Source organism: Polypterus senegalus, chromosome 10 (genome assembly GCF_016835505.1).
Source record: "Polypterus senegalus isolate Bchr_013 chromosome 10, ASM1683550v1, whole genome shotgun sequence".
NCBI lineage: Eukaryota > Metazoa > Chordata > Cladistia > Polypteriformes > Polypteridae > Polypterus > Polypterus senegalus.
The window spans coordinates 126680006-126698282 of NC_053163.1; the positions used below are offsets into that span (position 1 = coordinate 126680006).

The window sequence follows — 18277 nt, forward strand, 5'->3', positions numbered from 1 at the left end:
TATGTATGTATGTATGTATGTATATATATATATATATAATCTTTAAGATCAAGTGCAAAACAATAATAAAAAAAAATATTTTCATATTAAAACTTATTTAATTTTGGAAAGCTTCAAAGAAGAATAAATACTTTTGTTAAACTAAGGCATTCGTAGAAAAGCAAACACACATAATAATAATACCATTACACTAAATAACTCCACAATGAATTGGTTTTATGGTTCATATTAGCATTATAAAAATGCATTAAAAAAGATCTTTGCATTCCACATGTTCTTCTCTGAAGGGATAGATATTAATGTCAAAGTAATGTTTCATTGTTTCATTGAGATATAAATTCAACCATTTGAGCTCAGGGAAAAGATGTGCATGTTTAAGAATAAAGAGAAGTATTCACTTGTCAAGGCACTCAGTACTGTATCTCTTTGACTGAGGTTGGCATTTTTGTGTGATATTTTTTTCATGATGTAATCTGCCACTAAATATGAAGGCATTTCACTCAGTGAATATGCAAGTTTAGAAAAGAAAAGATATGCCTAGAAACATTTTCTAAGAATTCTCTTAGAAATCCAGGTGATATTTGATTTTTATCTTTTGTCTTCTGCTGTTCTGTCATTTCTCTGTGTTTTGTAAACCTCTATATGCTTCTATAGAAAACTACAAATACATTGGGTCAGTAGGTTTGGTGGATACTAATACTATGTGCCTCAAAATGTAGTTCACTTTGATTTACATCCACTTAATGTCTGCTTTGGTTTTATTGCTACAGTCAGACATCTTTTATTCTGCTTTATTCTACCAAGTCAGGGTAACTGGGACTAGTATTTGTATTTCCGTGTTCTCTAAAGATACTTTACATAAATAGTTAGAACAGTCAAATATAGCATTGAAGTTTTTCATTTCTTAATTTTTTTTTTTTTTTTATATAACATCTACGTAGGATCCACCATTTGTCCTTGATGTTACTCTTGGGGTGATTAGTAGATTGGAGACTATAGGTGTACAGAGCCATGGAGAGAATACATGTGGAATTGAGATTGTATGTAAGGTAATCTTGGTGTTTCATTTTTATCTTGGTAGGTTATTTTTTTCTAAAAAACAAAATGTTATAGAACTGTGATCTCCGTGGTCTGATATTTGATAACATTTAGTTAGCTTCATAAAAAACTGACATTCATTATTCAGATTTCTTTAACATTCTTTTTCAAATTTAACTACATTGTTTCTCATTTATAAAAAAAAAAATAGTTTTATGGATTCATTTATAGAATATGGGTCTAGATTTAATAATATAGCTGCTGTCATTTAAATGTCCTCTTAGTTTACTTTTCACACCCATCTCCAACATATGCAGTCTTTACTTATACAAATGTACGAAAGCAGCCTCTTTTCCTTGTTTCACCCAATTCTTTTTCTGCATTTCCTTCCTAATAGTAGTTCTTTATATAGGCACAAACCAAATAGTAGTTCTCTGACGTTTCATATTACTTTATCTTCTCTTACTTTCTCACACCATGATCATCCCCTTTTTGAATGTTTTATCGTGCAATAAGGCCAATACTTAGGTAAATACTATAAATCACCCTTTCATTTTTGCAAAGGAGTTAGGCACACTTCTTGTCCTATTTGTCAGGATTCTTCCTTTACCAAGACAGTCGGTCAGTCATTCAGTTGCATCTCCTTTATTTGCCTTCAACATTTTCATATCGAATTTGTGGTCACAACTTTTGAGAACCTGCATCTAGAATTGTCATTTAAAAATGTTTCCATGTATTTCTTAACCTTTCTTAAATGCAGCTGTGGGCCTGTATTGTAAGGCTGTTTTTGAACCTTGGTTGTTAGCAGTTTTTATAGCTTGTCCATCACACTAACACATCAACTCTATATCATAATAAATTATTGAGGTGTCATATCTGCAGAAGAAGCCATTGCTGTTTATTTCCATAGAAAGTGAAATCGTTCTTTCACAAAAAAAGTGCAGTATTTTTCAGAAATACAGTTTGACCATCTTCCTTTTTAACTTTCTTAATTATACACCTTTGTAAGGTAAGTGATATTAAGCTTAGAAACTGTACACTATCGCTTTTACAGATTTTGTATGACAGTTGTTCTTAGCTGCTTTTCCTTTGATTCCTACAAATGCAGATGACTTGTAATCAGTTGTAGTCTGATATTAATCTTGAAACAAGGCAGCATTGTGTGAACTGATTAAAATTAAAAAAAAAAAAAAAGTCAAAAAGTCTTCAATGCAGAGAATATCATGTCAAAGACCCTTATAAAAAATAAAAATGAAAGCAATTCTGCACATTTAATAAAAAAAACTAAACACCTGTAGAAAGAAAAAAATGTCACTATTACTTGTATGACAATTTTGTCTATTTCTTGTTCTTTGGTATAATTCTTTTCATGGCAGAAAGCATGTATACAATACATTGTTATATTAGAAAATTGTAATTCTTTGTAATTATCAAAATGTCCTGTTTTTTAATACAATGTTCAAAAGTTGTATGCCATTAAGTACTAGTTTCTGCCGAAGCAGTTGTTAGTGTACTGCCAGTATTTGCCAAGTTTGATTTTCCAAAAATGTCATTAAACAGTTTTCTCTTGTTCAGATTAATTACTTACAGAGACTCCAGTTTTCTGCCTAAATGTAAAATATAAAAAATGCCCAAAAACAAATGTTTTATTCACTGAAAGCCATGGCACAAAATTGTGCTGCCTGTCTGATCACTTAATTTTGTTTACAAACAGGATATGAGAAATCCACGATTTGCTTACAAACAGGAAGAGCAAAGCAAGCTGGAAATCTTCGAAACTCTTACAAAGCATGCATTTCCTATTTCTAATGATCTGGTGAGCTTTATATAATACTGAGTGATGTTTCTGTACAAACTCAAAACCTCCTAAAACTACCTTAAAATGTGTAAGACATATTTCAATTGTACATTTTCACTTAATATACAATAATTTTAAAGCTTTAAATATCTGTTTTACTTATTTTGTATTAATGTTTGCTTTTAGCCCCTTTTCTCATTTCTCTATAAAGAAAAATTTCCTTTTGATGGATGGAAAGTATATGATCCTGCAACAGAATACAAAAGGCTGGTAAGATGCCATTTTTATGCCTTTTTATTTGAAATATCATTTTTAAAAGAAATTCCATTATACTGAACATTAATTCTGTACAACCATTAAATAGCTTCTTTATTGTTTGCCTTGAGGACTATTAGAACAGAAATTACTCTTTCTTTAGAACTTTTCATCATCAACGAACAGAAAGATATGTTGTTGTAAACATTCATCATAAAAAATTAAAAAGCTTTGGAAAAGGGATGTGTGTGTGTGTGTGTGTGTGTATGTATGTATGTATGTATTTCAGTATATAAAATATGTATATAAATTCAGCAAAAAAAGAAACGTTCCTTTTTCAGGACTGTGTATTTCAACAATAATGTTTTAAAAATCCAAATAACTTTACAGATCTTCATTGTAAAGGGTTTAAACAATGTTTTCCATGCATGTTCAATTAACCGTAATCAATTATTTAACATGCACCTGTGGAATGGTCGTTAAGACCTTAACAGCTTACAGAAAGTAGGCATTTAAGGTCACAGTTCTAAAAACGCAGGACACTAAAGAGACTTTTCTACCGACTGTGAAAAACACCCAAAGAAAGATGATCCTCCAGCAGGACAATGCCACCAGCCATACTGCTCGTTCTGTGCGTGAGTTTCTGGATGACAGCAATGTCGGTGTTCTGCCATGGCCAGCGAAGAGCCCGGATCTCAATCCCATTGAAGCACATCTGGGACCTGTTGGATCGCAGGGTGAGGGCTAGGGCCATTCCCCCCAGAAATATCCAGGAACTTGCAGGTGCCTTGGTGGAAGAGTGGGGTAACATCTCACAGCAAGAACTGACAAATCTGGTCCAGTCCATGAGGAGGAGATGCACTGCAGTACTTAAAGCAGCTGGTGGCCACACCAGATACTGACTGGTACTTTTGATTTTGAGCCTCCCTTCATTCAGGGACACATTGTGAAACATTTTTAGTTTATGTCTTATGGTGTTGACTCTTTTAGTGTTCATACAAATATTTACACATTAAGTTTACTGAAAGTAAAAACAGTTGAAAGTCAGAGGACGTTTCTTTTTTTGCTGAGTTTATGTAAAGGTATGTGTGTCTATATGTATTTACAGTGTGTATAAAAAAGAATCACCACCTTCAAAATATTCCCTTTTTTTTTTGCTCCTCCTAAACAGTCTAAACTCAATCAGGTGTAAGTGCCCACCATTTCCATTGCAGACCATGGTTACTGGCTTTTTTCCACCTGTGATCAATTGTAATCAGTGTGATTAGTGAAGCTGTTCCTGGAGCATTCCCTTGCTTGGTAGTGCAACTGACAGCAAACAACTGACTATGGGTGACAAGCCACTTTCAAAAGATCTCAGGGATAGAGTTGTGGACAGAATTAAGGCAGGAAAAAAAATCTAAAAGGCTTTATCAATCTCAAGAAGCACAGTAAAGTCCATAATAAAGAAGTGGCAAGTGTTTGGTGCTACTAGGACATCCCTGTATCTGGCCATCCCTCCAACAGAGCAAGGAGGAAACTGGTAAGAGAGGCTGCCAAGAGGCCAATGGCCACTTTGAAGGAGTTACAGGATTTTATGACAAAGAGTGGTCATTGTGTGCATGTGACAACAATTTCACAAGCACGCCACAATTGTGGCTTGTTCAGGAGGGTCGCAAGGAAAAAGCCACTTCTCAAGAAAGGCCATATTAAGGCTCATTTGAGCTTTGTCCGAGTGCACCTTGAAGATTCTGATGCCAAGTGGAAAAAAGTCTTACGGTCAGATGAGACCAAAATCGAACTATTTGGCCTCAATACCAAACAGTACACCTGGAGGAAATCTAATGCAGCTCACCATGCACAACAACACACCATACCTACAATAAAGCCTGGAGGTGGCAGCATCCTGTTGTGGGGGTGTTTCTTTGCCGCAGGGCCTGGGGCTCTCGTTAGGGAAGAAGGAAAAATGGATGGGCCAAAATACCATCAAATTCTTGAGGAAACCTGCCACCCTCTGCCAGAAAGTTGAAGATGGGTAGAATGTTCTTTCAACACATCAATGACCTGAAGCACGCAGCAAAATTGACCACACAGTGGCCGAAGGAGAAAAAAGTGAATGTCCTTGTGTGGCCCAGTCAGAGCCCAGACCCAAATCCCATTGAAAATCTGTGGAAAGATTTGAAGATAGCACTCCACCAACACTCACCATTCAATTTGGCCGAACTTCAACAGTTCTGTAAAGAGGAGTAGGCAAATATTGCTCAATCTAGATGTGTAAAGCTGATAGAGAAGTATCCCGACAGACTCAAGGCTGTCATTAAAGCACTAGATGGTTCAACCAATATTGACATTGATCCTTTATTAATCTCAGTATGTCTTGTTTTTTTTTTTTTTTTAAATTCTTCTGAACTGTAGCTGTGATATCTTTCACTTGGATGTTATAGGTTGTATTGGGTATGTAAAGCTGGGAAGAAATATTTTTTGTATGTGTTTTCATTTAAGACTGTAAAGCAAAAAAAATTGAAATATTTCGAAGGGGGTGATTCATTTCTATACCCACTGTATATATTTATATATACATATGTATGTACGTGATATATATGTATATATATAAATGATTAGCTGATTCACTCACTCACTCACTCACCAACATAAACGCTTTACCATTTGTTAAAAAGCTGAAATTTAGCAGGATGGTACTCCTAGGTCAGTAGGTATCTGGTTTAAAAAAAAATTCTAAATATAAATATTTAATGGCTAAAAACTCGCCCTATAATTAAAAAGCTAAATAAATATCTCAAAAATGCCTTAATGAATTTGATTGAAATTTGGTAATGTTATAGAAAAAGAAAATTACCACATGCATTTTTTATTAGTCATTATTTATTAACATAGTGCCAATAGTGTGTGGTTTATGCAAATAAAGGATGCAGCAAAAGTGATTGACGGGTCAGGCAAATAGCACAATTAACTAATAAGGTGGAGAGACGACTGAAGACGGGGCAATGTCCTGGACAGGAAAAAGAAATGTCTCATTGCAAAAGGGAAAAAAAAGAGTTCAATTGGACTCATGTAATATGCAAAGCTTAATATTTAGCATGCACTGTTTTTTGGCTAGTGACTACTGACACTCTTAGATGCATACCAGCTCTCATTTTGGTTATCTGTTCCGCTTTGTCATTCTTCAGCCCTAGGTCATGACGCTTATAAACTGATCACCCTTGACCCACCATTCCTTAGTTGCAGTGCCACAAACTTGAAGGGAGAAATGTTGGTCTCAGTTATTGGCTCTTGAATTTGTAATGGAGAAGCTACAGAAATTTTGTTTGAATCTAATGCTCCACACTCTCACTCTTCACATTAATACATCAATGTAACACATACTGTAGGATGCTCTCACTTCTGTATGTCCACCATTAAGCACTGCTTTGCATGTACACAGACTCTCACATCTTAGGGCTAGTGTGCTTAATAGAAAATGTGTTTTTTTTTTTAGTCTAATCCCAGACAATGTCTTTTAACAGCGACTATATTTCTTTTACTGCTTGCAGTAGCTTTCAAAAAAAATCCGGAGTATAAGTAATATTGAACCTTGAACATCTGGCACTTTTTAGATGTTTAAAATCCAAAATTAGGAGAATCATCCATAATTTGGAAATATTTTGTTCTAAAAAGTGTACTGTGCAAATAGTTTAATTGCTGCAGGCAAATATTTATACAGCCTTTTAAAATTCAAGCACACAGTCTGGTATGAAGAGTGCGTGAAAACTGAGCATGCAGCTCTAATTTCCAGTAATGTTAGGTCCACGACACAGATAACCACTACCAGTTTACGCTGATATACAGCAAGTTGTCAAAAGATTAAAGTAAAAGCAGATAACAGTAGTCATGTTTTATTTACCAAAAGTCAAGTCTCTTGATTAAAACGGTGTATAACAAAGGTTTTAAAAAATGCTCAACAGTCAGGTTAAGCCATCCACTCCTGTAGTCACTCGTCCAAAGGCACATTGCAATTACTTTATTCCAAATGCCAGACAAAAATCAATTTGGATCTGAAACATGTAGCAATGTTTTTCAGCCATGGAAGAAGCATGCTTGAACATACAGTAGGCCTAATGGTTCAGTATATTGATAAGGAATATACAGTACAGTACACTGAAAAGCCGAAGCTTCTTTAAATGAGTGCACTTTTTATTACAATGCTTTCCTCAAGAATGGGGTAGCCACTGCTCAAGGATTAAGTCTGGTATAAGTAAAAATTAAAGTTTCCTGTAAAATTGTGTTTTGCAGTGACCATCATCAAAAGCTAAGCAAGAATTTGTCTGTGGCACAAATGTTTTATTGATGGCCAATTGCATCTAGCATATTCAAGAGTAAGGAGCTCCAGTAAACTAATAATATTAGCCCCTGGCTGAAAAAATAATAACAAAACTCATATCCAAAAATGACCTTAATTTGTTTGCCTAGTACTTCTAATACATCTGTTTAACTGACGGGACTATAACCAAGGCCCATTGTCTTTGGAAATTTCTTGTATATAATAATAATAATCCACAGTTTGGAAAGTGCTAGAAATGCTCTTTTCCTTCATCAGAATTTTGCAAGCATAAATAGTTCATGAAATCCTCTCCATTGTTATTAAAGTCTTTCAGACTTCATGGAAAAATACAATTACTGTACCACAAAAGGTCAACTGCCTATCCAAAATAATAAGGAAAGTGAAGAAATGAATTCTATTATAAACAACATATAAGGTTGCCCATTCGGATTCAGTGGTTTTATTGCCACCATTTATGAGATAGTCATAGGTAGTCCTAAAAAGTCAACAGAGATTCTGATATCAAAAGCATTTTTGCGGGCATCTTGCCAATCAGTACTGCCCAAAGTATTCTTAATGTGTCTTTGAGTTGGGGAAAGTACTCCTTGAAGAATTAGGCATGTTTAAAATTAAAAAGAAATCCTTTTTTGATTAATGCTTTTCATTGCTAATTATGTATTCATAGCAAGAACATTACAACTTGATATCAGACTGTGTAAATGTGCTGCTTTTTACTGTTATTATTATATAACTCCTAAAATGTATTTAAATAAACTGTTCTTTTTCTTTCTAAGGGAGTGCCAAATGAAAGCTGGACAATAAGTAAAGCAAATGTCAATTATGAACTGTGTGACTCCTATCCATCTCTTCTTGTTATCCCAACCAGTATAATAGATGACGATCTGAAAAGGGTTGCTTCATTCAGAGCCAAACATAGATTCCCTGTAAGTATTGTTTTGGGTTTATTTTTTACACTTTGATAATTGATGACCTCTTTATACTTTTTGTTTTTATTTTTATTGGCTAGCAAATGTCATAACAAATACTATGGAAAAGTCCTTCATATGGTTATCATTACATAATACAGTAAAGTAGATTGCTTAGGCTAATTAAACTGAAGAACTTTGATTTTAATCCTATAGCCTTATGGTTTTCACTGCACCTCCGTGCATGCCACTTCAGTACAACACAAATCACTAAGTTTAGGTTTTGTAGCAGCACTGATTTTAGAATGGCTTGGAGCCACCTGTCAACCTTGCATATGGACAGAGAGATGAAGAATATGTGTCTGTGTGGAGGGGGTATTAGTATATCTGCTTCAGTCTTTTGAGGGTGGGAGTGAGCACATAACTGTGATTTAATATTTTAATTAAACATAGTACAGAGTTGACTGTGTTAGAGCGAAAAGCATTAACATGAAAATCAATAAGTATCTACATAAAGTGCATTCAGAAAGTATTCAAACCCTTTTACTTTTTACACATTTTATTATGTTCCACCTTATGCTAACATCATTTAAATTAATTGTTTCCTCGTGAAACTACACTTAGTAGCATAGAATTACAAAACAAAAACTGGATTTTTAGAATTTCTCCAAATTAAGAAAAGAAAAAACAAATATCTCATTGGCACAAGTGTTCAGACCCTTTACTCAATTCATTGATGCATTTTTAGCAGTGATTACAGCCTGGAGTCTCCTTGGGTATAATGAAACAAACTAAGCACATCTGGATTTGTGGATTTTCTGCCATTCTTCTCTATAGATCCTCTCAAGCTCTGTCAGGTTGGATGGAAACTGTCAGTGAACAGCTATTTTCAGATCTCTCAAGAGATGTTTGATTGGGTTCAAGTCTGGGCTCTGGTTGGGCCGCTCGAGAACATTCAGAGAGCGGTCCCTAAGTCACCCCTGCCATTGGAATGGTATTGTGCAGGTGTGTGGTTGCCTACAGATGCAACACCTAGAATTGAAGCCAAACAGAGCAGTCTTGCCTTCACTCTCACAGTTTTGAGAGTCTTTTAGTTCTTTTCTGCAAATGCCAAGAAGGCTTTCATGTGCCATCTGGCCACTCTGCTATAAAGCCCCGAATAGTGTTGTGTTGCTGTGGCAGTTGGCTTTCTGGAAGTTTCTCCATTCTAAACACAGGTTCTCTGGAGTGACCATCGGGTTCTTGGTATCCTCTCTTGCTAAGGCCCTTCTCCCCTGAGTGCTCAGTTTGGATGGGCAGCCGCCTCCCAGAAGAGTTGTGGTTATTCTAGACTTTGTCCATTTAAAAATAAATATGGAGGCCATGGAACTTTGAGAACCTACAATGATGCAGAATTTTTTGTAGCTGTCCCCAGATCTGTGATTCAACATAATCCTGTCTCTAACCTCTGCAAGCAAATTCTTTGACCTCATAGCTTGTTTTTTTTTTGCCTGATGTATGTTGTCAACTGTATGCCCATAGAGACAGGCGTGTACCTTTCCTAATCATGTCCAGTAAATTGAACTGACAGTAGGTGGACTCCAAACAGTGTGTTTAAACATAAAAAACACAATAATGATCAATAGAACACGGGATACACCAGAGCCACATTTCAAGAGTCCAAGCAAAGGGTCTGAATACTTGTATCAATGTAATATTTCAGTTTTTTATTATTAATAAAGTGTGCACAAATTCCTAAAATCCTGTTTTTGCTTTGTCATTCTGGGGTATTGAGTGTGTTGTTTTAGGGTAAGGCTGCAACATAACAAAATTTGTAATAAGTGAAGGGATCTGAATACTTCCTGAAAGTACTTTACAGCAATAGTAGCAAATGATGTTGCGCAGATTTTTAACAGATACATAGATCAGTTGATTGATTATAAAAAAAGTAAGGTTTCTTTTTCATTTTCAAATCTAAAATCTACAAGAGAATGGTATCCAAAATATGTTTATGTGACAAAACGCACATTCTTTAAAGAAATAGGCATTTTTTCCTATTATGAAAAATAATAATGTGATGTTTCTAGAAGTTTTTAGTTTGGGATCTTCATTTTCAGTCATATATTAAAACTATCTATACATAAGTAACATTTTTAGAGATCATTATTTTAACTTTCTTTTGTCAAAAAAGCAGTATGGTAGGATTGTAGTTGTGAAAAGTTAATATGCAGACTTTGAAAGTTAATATTGTGGATTAAGGCAACAATTTTTGGTCATTAAAAATAATAAGGAAAATGTAATGCGCACCCTATTGTTGAACATGGAATTTTTTTAAAATAAATTTTTATAGGTTTTGTCATGGATACACCCTGAAAGCCAAGCTACTATAATTCGCTGTGGTCAGCCTATGGTGGGGCCAACTGATAAACGCTGCAAAGAAGATGAAAAATATTTACAAACAGTAATGGATGCCAATGCTCAGTCTCATAAGTTAACTATCTTAGATGCTAGACAGAATGCTGTAGCATTAACAAACAAGGTAATGTATTGTTAAAACTAAGAAACGAAGTGAGTTATTGCCATTTTAAAATTGTACAGTATGTTAAGTAATGATTCAATACTAAATTAACTATCTTTAATATTAATTAATTAATTATCTTTTGCTCATTCATCATCAATGTCTTGTGTTTATATTGAGATATCTGTCAAAGTCATTTAAAGAATAAAGATTATTGTATAATTCAGAAAAAAACTATTTATTCCATTAAACAAAAAGGAGTACAGTATAACAGAGTAACAAGTGATAAGAGATAGTACTTGATGAAATTCTGATTGACCTCGAAAAAAGAACTGCTTTTTCAGGTTGTATTCAGGGTTGTGTTTTGTATATTGTTCTACATATGAAGGTTAAGACTTGTCAGAGCTTAGATAAAATGTATTGGATATTGGTGCATAATCATTTAATTGTTTTATAGCCACATTTTTTTTTTTTTTCCCAGGCAAAAGATGGTGGTTATGAAAATGAGAGTTTCTACCCTAATGCAGAGCTTATATTTCTAGAAATTCCAAACATTCATGTGATGCGAGAATCTCTTCGTAAATTAAAAGATGCTGTTTACCCTGTTATAGATGAAGCTAAGTGGTTTTCCAACATTGATGCCACCCATTGGTTAGAATACATACGGGTATGCTATTGTTACAAACTTAAAACTTTGTTGAAGTGATCTATTTTGTCTACAGTATTATATACATTTTATATAAATATACTATAATTAATCAATGAATATCTTCATAAATAGAATATTAGGTAGGTAGGTATTATACAGTGCATGAATAGTCATTGATTATGAATTTTGGCCATCTATCCATTTACTGAAGTTACTTAATTAAATCTTAAGGGTTACGAGGAATACAGTCTATTTCAGTAACATTGGGCATAGAGCAGGAGGTAGCTTTGCATGGTGCCCTAATTGAGTTGTTTTCTAAGTGTGGTCCACAAGTATGAGTCAAGTGGTCTTCCACATGACAGTTAACTTATCTGAGCAAAGTAACATTTAAATTGCTCTGATACCTTTGTCTTGTACACTCTTAACAATATTTTGCAAAATAGTTACCACACCTTCAGTGACCTTCAAAGACATTATAATTGCTTGATTTTTTTTGTTTCTATGATTAGTCCTCCTGTTACACACTTGCCTGTGTCACAGAATAATATAGAAGCAAGTGCAAGGTGGATTATATATGTATTGTATTGTATTGACCCCCTTCTTTTTGACACCCACTGCACACCCAATGTACCTGGAAAGGTCTCTTTTTGAACTGCCTTTCCCAAGGTTTATTCCATTATTTTTCCCTACAAGGGTTTTTTTGTGAGTTTTTCCTTGCCTTCTTAGAGAGTGAAGGGTGGGTGGCTGTCAAACAGGCAGGGCCTGTTTAAGCCCATTGTGACACTTGGATTTTGGGCTATACAAAAATAAATTGTTGTATTGTATGATTTTTATGAGGACAACCCACACAATGGTTCATCTCTTTAGACATATTTATTATTTTATTAGAATCAGGTTGCTCCATAGCCCTCAAACTCCTGTTTGAACACCCACTCCCCCAATTTATACAAGCCTGGATAATAACTCTAAAATAACAAAAATTAACTCTTGGTCCAGCTATGTAATTGATGCAAAATATCTTTTCCTCCACATATTAACCACAAGCAGTTGCAGATGACCAGATTTGGATTTGGAGTTTACATTTTCCAGTTCTGTTGTCATACTACAAGAATTTAGAATACATATTTTTAATTAATATTCAGTTTACATTTTGAGATTTTCCTTGCTGTTATCAATGCTTAAATCCAATATACCATTGAACTAATAGTACTGTATAGTATTTCATATCTTTTTGCTGATTATTTTATTTATTACATAACAGTAATACATGTGTGTATCATTACCTCCTTAGTTACTTCTATCTGGAGCAGTACGAATTGCAGACAAAATTGAGTCAAGTAAAACATCGGTCGTTATACACTGTAGTGATGGCTGGGACAGGACCACTCAGCTCACATCCTTGGCAATGCTTATGCTAGATAGCTACTACAGAACTATAAAAGGATTTGAAGTCCTCATTGAGAAAGAATGGGTCAGCTTTGGACACAAGTTTGCTTTGGTAAGTACCATATGTAATACTTTGTCCAACTTTGTATGTTACTGTATTGGACACAAGGTGCAGTAATATTAAGCCTGGACCCTGCAGGTCTATTGCTTTCATTATAAACATACAGATAATAGTAAGAAGTGACATAAACAGCAAATTGGTTATTTTTGCCAACTTAAATGGACATTGTGAATTTGAACTGTAAATTATTCATATACTTTATTTTTTGTGATGAAATCACCCTGCTAATGGTATAGCAAGACATGAAAAATTAAAATAAAAAAGTGGTGGGTAAACTTAACTTCCACAAGTATTATGGGTCATAAATCCCATGAGTAGTTTAAAGGCATAAAAATGTTATGCTTTTTCATAGATTCTTGGCTGATTAATTCTCACATTAAAAAATATGAACAAGAATTATGTTTTCCTTTTTACTTTTATTGTATTACTAGCCATGCTAACAATTTTCTAAGAGAATGGGCCTTGATTACAGTGGTGTTGGTTAATCAGATATATATGAATCACTATGTAACTACCAAAGTATATTTCTGTATACAACATTTATTTTACCAGGGACTAATATTATTAGTTCGCTGGAGCCCCTTACACTTGAATATTCTATATACAATTGCCCCTGAATAAAACATTTGTGCCATATTCATGCAATTCCTACTGACTGACTTTAGCTTTTGCTGATGATCACTGGAAAACGCACTTTACAGAAAAGTCAATTTTTTAAACGAAACAGGTAATTACAAGGGAGAATCTAAAAGTAAAAGCAACTTTCCCTTTAGTACTGGTAACTTTGAGCAGATGAACATGTTATATCAATTCTCCATATAGTCTCCCTGCAGGTTCAATGCACTTCTGCTAAAAACTTAATTCTATGGGAAAAGTAGCTTTTCGGCTACTCCTGACTCCTGTCCCGCACTGCTACCTTTTCCTCATGTTCAGAGGTGATCCTGTGACCTTGTAGAGCCAAAGCATGATTTTATTTGTGGAGCCTGTCATTTGGATTTCTTCTTTAATGGGGAAGATGGGTGTTACCACCGCATGCTTTGTCTCTTTTTCCCAGAACACAGTGATGGACGGTGGGCAAACAGTGGAATAGACCTGGTAGAAAAGAAGCCAAGACCTTAGGTGAAGTTTACTCTAGTCTTACCCTCATTTATGGTCACAAGTTCTGACTCAATAGAGTTTAGGGAAAAAAAAAAGGATTGAGAGTAAAAGTGGCCAAAATTTGGCTTATGCACAATATGAAGAACTTTAGCATATAGCTACTGCCTTTCCAGATTGAAATGAGCTAGCTGAAATGGTTTGAGCTTGTATTTCATATTCTAACAGGCACCTGTTGGCATAGCCCACTGGTTGAAGACCAGGGTTACAGAACCAAGAATCACTGTGAGAACTGCATGTCTTGACTGGTGTTGGAGAATTACAAAGGAGGAGATAAAAGAGATTACCAAGATAGGGTGGCCTGATCAGTTCAGTCTTGTGTGTTCCCACCTTGCCTCTTGCCAGGAAAAATAAAATGATGATATATAGGGTGACGATACATTCTGCTTTTCCCAATGCAGTCCCATCTTTAGCTATGATTTGTCATGCAAATGTATTCTTCAAAAATCTTTTTGTCCCATATTTTTGACTGTACTAATTTTGTAGTAAATTTGCTGACATTGTACTTTGCATGTTTCTACACAGCACCTTGTTAGCTATACCTTGGTACACTACATTTAAAGGAATGGTCCATCCAAAAATGATATTTATTTATATGTTACTTAGCCCATGTGATTTTTAGTGATGACTGAGAAAAATCTTTTATCTTCATGGGGATAACCTTTCTGATAGAATGGGAACCTATGAAGAACAACACTTTACCAGCACGAGCAATATAAAAGTGCCCATGAAAAAAAATGTACTTATGTGCGTTCAGCCGACCCCCCTTCACAACGTGAGCAGTGTTATACGTCATGCGAGAAAGAGATGTAACCACACCCGGGGCCGGAAATAAAGGACAAGTATTGTTCTTACAAAAGTTTTAAAGTAAAAGTGAAAATAATGCATATGTAACAATTCCCATGAAACTAACAACCTCTTTAAATTGTATATCCGGTAAACCAAACCCGGGGGTGGGTGAACGAAGCAAGCAGGTGGGCAGAGCCCCCTAGTTTTTTGTTAGAATATTGTTAAAAAAATACTTCTGGAAAATCGGAGCAGTTCATGCAGAGGAAACATGTATCCTAGTCTAGCATCACATCACCAACAAAATTAGTTCCATCACAGAACATAAAATTCAGCCAAACTTGCAGCATCACTTATAACAGGTACAAAAATAAGGACAATTTTTCATGTGGTTTTTTTTTTCCCCCTTCAACAGAATCTGTGCTGTAAGTGTAAATTTTATTATTTGGGTTCCAAAACATTATTTCTTCTTCTCACATTTCCAAGCTCAGAGTTGATAAAATATACTCAGGATTTAAATAGTTGTCAGATAACTGTAGCTGGAACTCAACATTGTATTGTGTCTGTTGTATTGATTTTTTAAAATTAGTTAAAAGAGCTATCCGTTCAAGGTTTCATCTTTTATTTATATTCTTATAATCCATTTCCTTTGGTGCAACATTGCTTTTAGGTATTTATAAAAATGGTTCCAGGAAATAATCTCTTACCATCAGGTTTATTTTTATTTTTTGTTAAAATCATCCCTGTTATTTTCTTTGTTTGTGTTAATGTCAGGAATTATATAGTGTTTAGTTAAATACTTGATTGACACTTTTTAGTTGATTTTCTTACTGTTATTTTAAATAAAGTAAATTAGTAGTCTGGTAGTAGGTCCATTTCAAAGCATACGAAAAGTATTGATATTTAGATCTTTGAACCTTGATTCAAACTGTTACATCTTTAAAGACACACAAGTTATAGGCTCATTTAGCTAAGTATTGCTCAAAAGATTTTTCTAAATTAAATAATCCTGAAATCACCCTTGACATTATAACTAATGTTTAAAAACTGTGTTGGTGGCAATCGGAGAGCAAACATTGAGTCCACCAGTCCATTAAAAAGAAGAGCTGTGCTTATTATGTATTCCTGCTGTTTAGGAAATAAAGAAACAGACATTTCTGTTCACATTCTACAATGTAACTATAACTCCGTGGAACACTGAGTTGTTAAACTGTTAACCAAAATTTTAATACACTTAAATAGCTATCATTTTTCTGCACAAGTCTATATTTGCTTATGAAATAAAGTGTAATTTCAAAGTTAATTAAGTAGACATCTACTACACTTGATTTTCTGACTTGCTTCTATGATGCGGTTCCCAAACTCAATCCTGGGGACCCACAGTGGCTGAAGGTTTTTGCTCCAACCAACTATTGTTTCGAATTGGACTCCTGGCCTGATTAAGTGAGTTGTTATTTCCTGTGTTTTGGGGTCAATGTAGAAATTAAAAAACTAAGTTTGGTAAATTTTTCTTAAAATGTGTTAAGCACTTATATGGAGATAATGTAATTGGGTTGTTAGTGTGCTTTTTAACAATATTTCATCCAGATTTTCATTCTGCTTCTCCAGATGTTCTGATTTTTGTATCCATTATTTACCGTTAAGTGGGTCTCATACAACCTTTCATCATTTAGTGTTGTTTGTCCCAGTTGTGTCTGCTGTGCTTGTTTTTAATTATCCTGATCAAGATATAATAAAGGGAGGAAAACAACACACTAAAAAGGCAAAATCATAGGAAAGCAACAAATGAAAGTTAGTTAAGTATTTAAAGCTATATCAAAATCAGAAATATTTCTAAATGTTGTTTAAATGTAAAAAATCATATCAATGTGCTTTCTGATTGCAGAATAACAGAAGAGTAAAAAAAAGTTAACTAAACAAGATCAGCTGTTATTATCACTGATTGTGAAGCTGCAGGCATTTGGGGTACCTAGGACTGAGTTTGGGGACCACTGTTCTATGATACTGATAAACACATTATTACCAAGCTAGCATGAAACACATAAGATGACATAATTATGTAATAATTAAAATGAATAGAGAAAAATGCATAAAGACCAATTTACTGGCCAGTTTTTAATTTGTGCAATTTTATTGCCCAGTCATGAACCAAAAGTAAAACCAATGCAAAAAGGAAAATATGCACTAATGATATAAAAACAGTTAACATATTTGAGACTTGTACAACTTAAGTAAAATATGTGCTAATGGACATTTACAAATTACACATTCACCCTTAGATTCCCCTACACCCCCATACTTGCCAAAATGTGCAGATTAGGCTAAGTTATGATTCCAAATTGGCCCAGTGTGAGTCTAGATATGGATATGTGCATGAGTGGGCCCCATAATGGACTGGTGTCTTGCCCAGGACAGGTTCCTGTGCTATGCTCAATGCTGCTGAGTTAGGCCGCAGCGCCATATGACCCTGAATTGTATTAAGCTGATCTGAGAATCCTTAAGATTTCTGTTATGTTAAAGCTGTAACATTCTTTTTAACCAAAAAAAATAGATGGTGCATTGATGTTTGATAAATAAATCCTGCTGTTTTAGAATGCAAAGGCTTAGTAAAATATTGCAATTTGCTCTTTTGTGGGATGATTTTTAGAATGTCTGACCAACATGTAACTGTTTTTTCCATTCACAGCGAGTTGGTCATGGAGACAGCAATCACACAGATTCTGAGAGATCACCTTTGTTTGTCCAGTTCATAGATTGTGTCTGGCAAATGACAAGGCAGGTAAGTGACAGAGATTTCACATTTCTTATTTGCGGTCCCATTCAAAGGAGTGACACTTCATAGGAGTGACATAACAAAGAAGTGACAAAAATACCGTATTAAAGGAGTGACATTCACCTACCACACACAACTGAAAGTATGCTCGCCAAAAAAATCGTTGTCGCCTCACGTACCACACACAACTGAAAGTACGGTTGCCAAAACAATTGTTGTCGCCTCACCTATTACTTGGGTGATTGGTTTGATGGTTGTCACTCCTTTGAAATTTATATCTGAGGTTTCAGTCCTTTATGTCACTCCTATGAACTGTCACTCCTTCGATACAGACCCCTTATTTGGTACATTTTTATTGTTGTATTTCAGGTGATGTCTAAATTCAATATGTGTCACTGAAATATATTTTCTTGTTTTGCAGTTTCCTTCTGCATTTGAATTCAATGAACTGTTCCTTATTACAATTTTGGATCATTTGTACAGCTGTCTCTTTGGAACATTTCTCTGCAACTCTGAACAAGAGCGAGTAAAAAAGGCAAGCATCAATTATGAATCAAGGAAACTAAAGCATACCTTTGGAAGTTACAGGTTAATTT

The 18277-nt window shown here is 34.6% G+C and overlaps 1 protein-coding gene across 6 annotated transcripts in view; it reads left to right on the forward strand.

The window, feature by feature from the left end:
• Nucleotides 1-18277, forward strand: part of mtmr1a (myotubularin related protein 1a) — a 60891-nt gene that overhangs the window by 36204 nt on the left and 6410 nt on the right. For all 6 annotated transcript variants that reach the window (XM_039766553.1, XM_039766556.1, XM_039766554.1 and 3 more), the window contains 9 exons: nucleotides 942-1049; nucleotides 2753-2854; nucleotides 3023-3106; nucleotides 8183-8332; nucleotides 10644-10832; nucleotides 11293-11478; nucleotides 12752-12958; nucleotides 17595-17687; nucleotides 18103-18216. In XM_039766553.1, the coding sequence (XP_039622487.1) occupies nucleotides 942-1049; nucleotides 2753-2854; nucleotides 3023-3106; nucleotides 8183-8332; nucleotides 10644-10832; nucleotides 11293-11478; nucleotides 12752-12958; nucleotides 17595-17687; nucleotides 18103-18216 (1233 nt within the window). The remainder of the gene's footprint in view (nucleotides 1-941; nucleotides 1050-2752; nucleotides 2855-3022; nucleotides 3107-8182; nucleotides 8333-10643; nucleotides 10833-11292; nucleotides 11479-12751; nucleotides 12959-17594; nucleotides 17688-18102; nucleotides 18217-18277) is intronic.